The following is a 10,370-nucleotide window of genomic DNA, read 5'->3' as shown; positions in this document are numbered from 1 at the left end:
GCAGGAATTAGTCTCTTTCTACAGCATTAACAAGCCTTACAGAGTTTTGAGTGATAGATAGGTAAGCTGAGGGAAAAATGGGAGGAATAACTGGCAAAAAGGCTTTTGTCATGTAAACATAAGCAGCAGGAACCTGATTCAGCAAAATATATTCTCAAACTATTAAGATAAAACAGTGCCATGATAGGCAGAGGACTGTCTTCTGTTCCTAAGAGGAGGGAGGAAAAAAAAAGAAAAGTAGCTCATAGCTCATCTTTAATTATCTACAGTTAGCCAAGTCAAGGATGATTTAAAACATTTGTTTGCTCTGTCATCTCAACAAGGGTCTTGCTACATATTATGATTATTTGATCCACTGCTTCAGAAATCTCTCACATCAGAGACCATTGTAAACAGCAGGTTGGCTAAAAGCTTTCCATACACAGCAATTAGCTTGGCAGCTCTGGAGTGTACCACAGCATAGCTGCATGCAGCGAGAGGAAAGCCAACGGGGTGGCATTCTTCCTTCCACTTCCACAAGAAGAAAACACTCCTCTTGCTGCTGCTTTAAATTCAATCAGTGCTTGTTCTGATTAAGGAAAAAGGAAACATCCTCTGCAAGATGAATCTTTTCCTGAAGATACCTTTGTCTGCTGAGAACCGAGCTCAGATATTTACCTGAAGATAAAGAGGTAGGCTTTCGTGAATGGCAGACAGCAAAGCTGTGGGCAGCTCTTTGTCCTGCTGGAGCACAGAGTGTGGCAGCAGCAAGCAATCCACGATGCGGAAGAGGAGCTGCTGCGCTTTGGAAGTAGCCAGTATCGGGGCCCAGAACTTTACCAGACATCCTGTTGAAAAAGAATCATGAAATCCCAAAGCAATTTAGCCAGGGGGGGGGAAAAAAAAATAATTTAAGAAAGCCTAAGAAGGCAATGATGTCAAATCAGATAATCTAAGAGAAGCAACAGCAACTGAAATGTCTCTGAAACTAGAAAACCACAGTGAGGAAGGCTCAAAGTCCATTTATAGTTCTTAAAAATGAAAGTACTAAATTGATTCAATAAATTACAAAATTTTAGACAAGTGAAGCTGCTTTAGGAAAAGTACAGTAACGCTCAAGAAAGGACATTCTCCCACATCCCTGCAGGAAAACTGACCTAACCTTCACACAAAACACTGTCACAATCAGCACACAAGCACTTAAATATTTACCTTACTGTGTGCACTCATCACATCTTACATAGAGATGGTGCTTTTGACTTCCCTTCACACTTGTCCTGCACCATTGTGCCCACATCAGCAACTATGAACACAGCGATGCAGTGTTAGGAAAACAGTAACTATCTTTCTAATTCTATTTAATGCATCTAGTTTGGCAGATGAAAAAGAATAAGAAGCAGCCAAGTCCATTAAATCAGCACGGTGTCTCCAGATCTTTGCCGGCTCTCAGTCCACAAAATGAGAGCCGAGCTCAGAGAACATCTTTCTTGTTCCTAACACATTAACGTATCCCTTGCACAGCTTTGAGCCAGTTTTAAGATCCTGCTTTTGAGTTGCCAAAAAAATGGTAAAAAGCTATAGATATGTAAATAGGCTGACTTTCAGAAACTTCCTTACTGCAGGTGAGGCGTAATTTTTTCTTGAGAAAATAACTCTATACTTGTGTTAATACGCAAAGTACAGATTAAATAAAACAAGATTCCTATGTAGTAGCTCCCACAGACATTCTTAACTTATATTTAATTAGAAGCCAGAAAGTTTGCGGGGTTGAAAATACAGGAGGATCCCAAGGAAATACGTTTAAGACATCAAAAATAATGGAAGATCAAAAGTAGGCTGTTACAAGATATTATTAATCTACAAAAGTCATCCATTACCATCTCTAAAAACATCGCAAAACAACATTAATCTTGTGGAGTGAAAGAAAACACAATGATCAATCATAGAGAAAGAGAGTGATCACTTAACAATACTTCTAATAATGTTGTCTAAGCTTCCTGTTTTGAAAGAAACATGCTCATTCTTGCTACAAGTACTACTTCTATTATCACTGCTGTGATATATGGGACAGTAGAAGACACATCTGACCGCAGACAGGAGGAGGTGTTTAGATTTGTTAAGTTCTTGCTTTCTCCTTAGAATTTAACAAGCCTGTTGAATGTGAAAAAGTAATTGAAATAAACTTTTTTGTTTGGTTGGTTTTTTTTAAACTTTATTTTCAACCTTTTTTTGTTTTCTTAATTAAAAAGAAAGGACGATTTCTTGCACACAGCAGCATGACTGAAGATTAATCATTTCCTAGTGCAAAGAAAAGAAAGGACAATACCAATGTCAAATTACTTTACAATGCTCCAACCCAGCATCTGAATATTTAAAAAACATTTAATTTGATGCATGTCTTGTATATCAAAATACGCAGATCTTGCAACAGAAAAAGTATTTCACAAAACTTAAATTCCATTACATTTGATGCATCTTCTGGATCGTGGTCATGCTTCTCACTGTAGAATATCACAATGTACACCAAGTGTACATGCAAATCATTACCCCACCTTTAAGACACAGGAGGTTTACCCTGTTTTTAAAGGTAAGTGTGTCAGCACTCTTATTTTTCCATCCTATCACAGGGATTCTGCACTTTCATGAACAAATACTAGAATCTGAGCTTTAATAATGCAGTGTGTATGTAAGATGAGCAGTTCTAGAAGGAAGTTACATTCCTAAACTCATCTGTCCACCCTCATAACTCCAGTAAATACAATGTAGCTTGTTATAACATGCTTGTCACTGTTTCTGTTTCTGTTTAGTTAAACCGGGTGGTTTTCAGTGGTAAAAGACATGAAAACATCTTACTTTCAAAAACACTGAGTTGCAGGGGTAATTAAAAAAAAAAAAGCAAACCACCACAGGGAGTTTTAGACATCAGGATAAAACCAAAAGAAAACCAGTGGAAGAAAATTAAGGATCTAATTGTAACACCTTGCTGACTTTGCTTTTTTAAACCACTAAAATAGACATTAGCGAGAAAAAAAGAATTATCAAAAATCACATCTTACTGATTCCTTAAAACTATTCCCTAAAAGAAAAGAGATTGCAAAATAATTACCTATGATCCAATATGTAAGCTGCAGACCTTCTGGAGGTCCTTTTGCCTTTAGATAAGGTTTTACGTATTTTAATACATCACCTAAATACTCCAGAGTCTTTGCTACCATGGCAGACTTCTCAGGGAGTGTCTGAAGGCCACTGTAAGTTTTACCAACAGCCTGAAAAAACAGAAACATTGAAATAAATCAAATAAAGTTACTATGTTTCTTACAGGATTTGTGTGAGTAATTTTGTTTTGTATACCAAATGAAATCTGATACATAATTCCCTCAAATTGTCCTATGAAGCTAACACAGAGATGTACAGTACCTTAATGAATTGGACAAGGGCAGTTTTAGGGTCTTGCTTGAAAACTGACTCCTCAACATGAGCCTTTGAAAGAATGTTTTCTACTTCGGAGAGTTTAAAAATCAGTCTTGTCATTTCAGTCAGCTGCTCCATATAGGCTTTCCCTGTTTGTTATAAGAGCACAGCAGTAAATACAGCATACAGTGCTTTTCAATTTACTGTAGTCCCAAAATCATAAAATGAAACATGATTTTTAAATGTCTAAAATACAAGGATTCTGAAACCAACTGCATCTCTCTAGACAAAGAATGTGTGTTTAAACTAGTTGTTTCCAATACAGATACACGAGAATGAGTATTAAGTACGTATAAACAAATCTTTCATTTCACTGACAGTTCTCTTCAAAATGTACAAAATGTGTATGAAAAATAGTTGTTAGAAGATGTGTTCTACAAATAATTAAAACTGCAGTGTTTTATAGAAGTGATGAAGTATTGCTCTAAGAAAGCAAAATATCCAACATAGAAAAGGGAAGAATTATTTGCAACTGGATTTTTTTTCCCTTCTCCTTTTAGGGCATTCACAGCATGATTTCTGACTATTTACTTCAGACTTTCACTTTTTTTCAGAGCAGTTTCTCCATGGGGGAGAAATAGCTTGTCTCCTTGGGAGCAAGTTTTTGTTCTTTGCTTCCAAGGAAACAAGCTCTTTTATCTTTGTTTGTAATAAATTTGTCATATGCAGAGCAGGGAAACTATCAATAAATAGCACAAGCAGTGTGAAGATGCACATTTTGTAATTAGGTAAAAGTAAAGGAATAAAAATAAAAAATAACATTTTGTAATTAGCTGAAAACGTTTTGCAACATAGGATCATTCCTGCAAACATTAAGGCAATGTGAACACTTACCAACTGTTGTCTCAGTGTCTGTCCTGGCCAGCACACCACTTGGTTGATCTAGGAACATTTGCAAAACGCATCGAAACCAGGAGCGCACTGTCAGCGCTTCATAGGGTGTGTATCCCATGCTGGAAAAGGCTTCACACACTGCACTGCACGGGCAGAAGAGGAAGGAAAAGGTAAAGAGCTCTAATAGAAGTATGCAAAAAGGTGGCAGTGTCACATTCAGCTGTAAGCATACAGAATTATAGAATTGTTCTGGTTGGAAAGGACACTTAAGATCAAGTCCAGCCATTAACCCAGCACTGCCAGGTCACCACTAAACCATGTCCCTAAGCACCACATCCACACATCTTTTCAGTATCTCCAGGGATGATGACTCCACCACTTCCTTTGGCAGCCTCTTGCAGTACTTGACAATCCTCTCAGTGAAGATGTTTTTCCCAGTATCCAACCTAAACCTCCCCTGGCACAACTTGAGGCTGTTTCCTCTTGTCCTGTCACTTGCTGCATGGGAGAAGAGGCTGATCCCCACCTCACTGCAACCTCCTTCCAGGTAGCTGTAGAGAGCAATACCCTTTCGAGTCCTTTACTCCAGGTTAAAGAACCCCAGTTCCCTTAGCTGGTCCTCTTGTTCTCTAGATCCTTCACCAGCTTTGTTGCCCTTCTTTGCACATGCTCCAGCACCTCAGTGTCTTTCTTGTAGTAATAAAAACTGAACCCTGTACTCAAGGTGCAGCCTCACCAGTGCCAAGTACAGGGGGACAATCCCTTCCCTACTCCTGCTGGCCACACTATTTCTGATGCAAGCCAGGATGCTGTTGGCCTTCTTGGCCACTTCAGCACACACTGGCTCATATTCAGCCAGGTCCTTTTTCGTCAGGCTGCTTTCCAGCCACTCCTCCCCAAGCTTGTAGCATTGCCTGGGGTTGTTGCTGGGTCCTGCACTTTGATCACATTTGACCTTGCTGAACCTCATACAATTGACCTCAACCCATTGATCCACCCTGTCCAGATCCCTCTGTAGAACCTCTCTATCTTCAAACAGACCACGACTCCCACCCAACTTGGTGGAAGTTGCAAAATTTGCATATTTACTGAGGGTGCCCTCAATCCCCTCATCCAGACCACTGACAAAGATATGAAAGAGAACAGGCCCCAGTACTGAGCCCTGGGGAACACCACTTGTGGCAGGTGGCCAACTGGGTCTATCGCCATTCATCACAACAATTTGGGCCTGCCCCTCCAGCCATTTTTTTTTATACAGAGAAGCATGCACCCATCCAAGCCATGAGCAGCCACTTTCTTCAGGAGAATGGTGTGGGAAACAGTGTCAAAAGCCTTACTACAGTCTAGGTGGACAACATCCACAGCCTTTCCCTCATGTCCACTAAGTAAGCCACCTTTCACAGAAGATCAGGTTAGTATATACAGGAACAGTGAACAGAAACAACTAGAAATAAATGAACAGAATGGCCAACTGGCTTTCCCTTCGTGTACTCTACAGACTTCGCTCACAATATCCTGATACCCACATACAAAAAACATGATAAATGTGGTAATGCCACACACAGCAATATAAAAGCATATATACACATATATGTATGTTTTCACTACCTAAAACAAAAAAGGGGTGGGTGTGTGTGTGTGTGAAGAATTCACACAATGGGAGATGCCTTATTCTTACAACGGATAATTGGACAGTATTATCTAAACTGATGACGTACAATGCTGGATTAGTGCTGGTTTATCTGAATCAACCTGGAACTTCATATTGATACTGCTTAAGCTACTACAACCTTTCATTTAAATCTAGTTCAGGTGCCCCACGCTCCTCTGAAGTCTGCTTGGTTCTAACTACATAAAAGATGGAAGAGAGAATGTCTGCTTTAGCAAATAAAGATATGTCACATAGAAACAGATCAAAAAGGGAAACATAAAAAGGCACCTGAGAGATGAGAAAGGAAAGCACTACGCTTGATGTACACTTACAGCTGTATGCATTTATGTATGTACACACCCACAAGTACATACATTCCCACACACAGCAAACTTACTCAAAAGTATATTCCTCCAGTCAAACACTTGCTACTGTTCTACCAGCCCGGGGTCAGGTCAGAGTCAGTGGCACCATCAGCACTCAATGGACAATCCCTGTACTCTACTGGTCTGTAGTCTCAAAGTTTTGCTTGTGTTACCACCCTGAGCAGCTGCTGTAGGTACTTTTTCCCCAAGCGTATCAGCCCCAATTTTGCAGAAACCCCCTGCTAATGGACAGCAGGTCTGTTGTGCACTGTTTGCAGTCCCTGTCAGATAAGCTGCATGTGTGCTTCAGGTCAGTGAAACTTCTTGAAAATAGTTAAACCTTTTTATTTGAGAGATTTCCTCTCTGGCCAGTCCTAGGTGCTTTGACTTTAATGAAAAATGCTTGTACACTCTTCTTGATATATGTATATGTAAACTTATTTATTTTCTACTGAATTTTTACTTTTGCTTGCAACAGAACGTCAGCACAGGTCCAGAAGGAAACCAAACTGGATTCTGTTTCTCACTAAGCAACATTAATAAAGGTTTTTTTTCTGTTTCTGTTAATCAAAACCAATGACAACTGTGTATTTTGTCTGAACATCCCTGAATAAGTACTATTGACAAAATAAACAAGAAAATCAAGCGAATAAAATATAAAAAACTAAAACTAAATTTCAGTACCAACAGAGAGAAAAAAATCAGGATGCCTACAGACTTAATGCTCTTTGCAGTAACATATAGACAATTCCAGTTTTACATAATCTGGATGTACCTAGGTTGTCTTCTTGACCCCATAAGCTCACAAAAAAAAAAATATCAGTTTTTACCTTGTTGGCTTTGAGGCAACTGACAGGAGCAAATCCCTGAGGCTGGGCAACCACAACCCCAAGAGCTTAGGGGCAAAAATATTTGCCTCTCTGTGAGTGCTTTCTGTCCCATGCTTCCAGCAGGGATGAGATTCAGAAAAGCAGAGTGAAAGACAGAGAGAACATACAAGAGAGAACCAGAAAGAGTGAGAACATACACACATAGGCAAAAGACAAATATCAGTCATCACTCAACAATGGAGTCATTCTTTCTCCTGACAGTTCTCTCAATATGGATCCACGACTCTGGCATTTTCAGTTAGTCCATGGCACAGCCTGCCAGAGGAGGGCAAGGTCTCCTCATTTTTTAATAAGGGGGTATTTAGAAAGAAAGGTTTGAATTCCCTCAGAGTGCAAGAACCACTTAACTTGAGTTTTTCAAATTCTTGCACAAGTGCTTTAACCTTTCAACTGGTGTACACCAGGTAACTATCAGCAATACTACCTGTAATTTTAGATGGAATTATGGGGAACTCAATACCAGCCACATGTGCAAACTTTGCACTTGCTAATGCAATGGTGTTCCCAAACACTTGGGAACAGGGATGCCTTGACTGTGATTCCAGATACAGTAAAAGTTACCTCAGCCAGCATAGTGATGTATCTATGGACAGTTATATAACAATATGTCAGGTGCTTAACCAATACTGCTAATGAATACTTAAGTAACTGCTTTCAGTCACTTAACCGTTTACTGGGGGAACTGGTAATTAACATTAAGCACTTAAATTATACCAAAAGTCTGATTTAGGCATCAAAATGTTTTTCCAGATCTCACTTGAAGAGCAACAACATTCAAATTACAAATGGGTATTTATGTGCTTAACTCATATTTCACTCAGCATGTGCCAGATATCTGCAGCCTTGCATGAAACTCACCCTATGGAGATCACACAGAACTATGGCAGATCAGAGGGCTGAACGCTCCTCTAAGTTCCAAAGTGACACATGAGGAACTAAATCCAACCTCTTTTAACATCTCTCTGCAAGAGGGCCAAAGTCTCATCTTTGCCAGTCACACTGAAACAGTCTTTACCATACCCTGATTTACAGCTACACTCCTTAGAACAACGTATACCCTAAAAATGTGCAACAGTTCTCACTTTCAAATACATAGGAGCATGCTCTCCTTCTCAACTCTCAGCTTCCCTGCTTCCAAAGTCCAATTCAGAAGCTGGGAAAGAGGGGGGAAAAAAAACTATACCACAACAACCATCTATCTAAGTTTCATAGACGCCTACTTAAAGGAAATAGAAATTCTCAGGTATAAAAAATTTTGACTGGACAGAGTCTTTAGCAATTTGCTCTCGCTGACTCTGCTTGAGCAGAAGCATTGAACAAGTTAGACTGCCTGATCTCAAGAGCCTCTTCAAACCTAAACAATTATGTGACTCTCTGAAAATTCAACACTGGCATGTAAAGCAGGCATGTCCTCAATTTTCTGAACCTATTATTTAAAGCATCAATTTAGAAGGTCTTAGAAACTTGAGGTACCTGGACATTAATATGCACTCAGAAAACGTTCTAAGCTTGTCAAAGGGAAGTTTTAATGCATTAATTTCCTTATGACCATTTTCCTTATATACTTTCAACGATGTCCAACCCATCCTCTCATCTTCTTGCACAAGTCCTTCGTTTTGAAGAAGCCAAAATATTTAAACATCAGATTTCTATGACAGTTTGTATCTTGACCTTTTATATGAAGATTTAAGTTTTTGTGTTAAGTGCAACTGGTGGGGGAAAAACAAGACCTTTACCTTTAACTAGAAATTTTAAAATTTACCAAGTTAGATTATTCGACCTCAAGTGCTGCTAGGGCAGAAGGCTGTTGCCTTGCCAAATGTTAACAACTTTGCCCAGGTGTAACACCAACAGAAGGGAGTGGCTAGCCATAACTACGCAAATTAAAAGTAGATTATGGGTTCAGGTATTTCACTTTAACGCCATATTGTTCTGCATAGAAATACTTCTCTGCAGGTACTGTCTAGGTTTCTGTCTTCCAAAATTTGTTAGTAGCAACATTGTCTCCACTGGGAAAAAGTAAGAGATTAGCTATATAAAAGACAAATAACTTTTTCTACTTACCTATCTTCCTGAAAAATTTTGAGTACCTTAAGCTATTTACACATAAAAACAAACAACCCAACCCAAATAACATCCATTATCTCCTGTGAAACATCCCAGATGATTTCAAGAAATATAGAATTCCAATAGATGTAAAGAATTAGACCACCTTATTCAAATATTTTCCACAAGTCAAATGAAGAAATGAGAGAGTACTGGAAGAACAAGCAGTTGAAGTTTTTCACCTGTTTTGAATTAGGTGACTTAAATATCTTGACACCAGCTGAGGCCACACCATGTCATCCCATCCAAACAGCTGCATCATTGATAGAACAGGCTGTGGCTGGAGATCTGATAGGGCTTTGCTGGGCATATCCAAAGCCAAGAGAGTAAAACCTGAGTTTAAAGAGAAAAACATGGCACCATGTTAATGGTTTCTTAGTATGTCCCAATCCCACTAAAAAGCACTGAAAATTAATTACGATTAATAATGAGATTTCTGATAGTCCTAGACTGCACATGTAAAACTGGGCAACTATTCTAACAGGTAGCACTTGTAGACATGTCAAGACGTAGTCTCTGTCCCAAGGGACTTGTAAGTCAACATGATACACTGAATGAAAATAAGGGAAAATGGTTCCAAACATACATAATTTTAAAAATATATTCATGAAATCACAGACTGTAAATCCTGAAGGCATAGTTTGACCACCTATGCAATAAAAAACATGTCTTAAAAACTTGCCTTTCTGTCTTGTCCTCCCTTTCTTGCCTCTATCCACTACTTCTTCCCTTGTACACACAAGTATTACTGTGCTTTACAGAGCTGAGTTTTATTTATTTGCTTAGCTGTCTTTATAAGTTTTTAATTTTTTTTTTTTTTTTTTGCTTAGTTGTTTCTTCTTGCACTGAAGAACTGTATTTGGAAAGAATTCACTCAGTAAAAGCTGGCATCCCTATTTTTAGAATAGACTTTCATGTATCAGAAACTACGGTGTAAAGAAAGCACTATGGACAAGCTTGTTCTTGAAAAAAGGATCTTCACAGAAAAGTTGCAGATCTAGAAACTGGGACAGTACTTTGTGCAGGGTTTTTGCTAATGAAGCATAACTCTTTGCTGGTTCTGTTAGGTCTACT

General features: G+C 38.9%; 1 protein-coding gene across 1 annotated transcript in view; it reads right to left on the bottom strand.

The window, feature by feature from the left end:
• The window catches only part of LOC103780824 (protein MMS22-like), a gene marked incomplete at its 5' end in the record, with an annotated part of 34,149 nt that extends 24,520 nt beyond the window's left edge, over positions 1 to 9,629 (bottom strand). The window contains 5 exons of the mRNA XM_008948519.1: positions 658 to 827; positions 3,086 to 3,245; positions 3,397 to 3,539; positions 4,285 to 4,427; positions 9,479 to 9,629. Of these exons, the coding sequence (XP_008946767.1) occupies positions 658 to 827; positions 3,086 to 3,245; positions 3,397 to 3,539; positions 4,285 to 4,427; positions 9,479 to 9,629 (767 nt within the window). The remainder of the gene's footprint in view (positions 1 to 657; positions 828 to 3,085; positions 3,246 to 3,396; positions 3,540 to 4,284; positions 4,428 to 9,478) is intronic.
• Between the last annotated feature and the right edge of the window lie 741 nt (positions 9,630 to 10,370).

Source organism: Merops nubicus, unplaced genomic scaffold (genome assembly GCF_000691845.1).
Source record: "Merops nubicus isolate BGI_N331 unplaced genomic scaffold, ASM69184v1 scaffold15540, whole genome shotgun sequence".
Lineage (NCBI taxonomy): Eukaryota > Metazoa > Chordata > Aves > Coraciiformes > Meropidae > Merops > Merops nubicus.
This window is presented reverse-complemented; position numbering and strand designations above follow the sequence as displayed.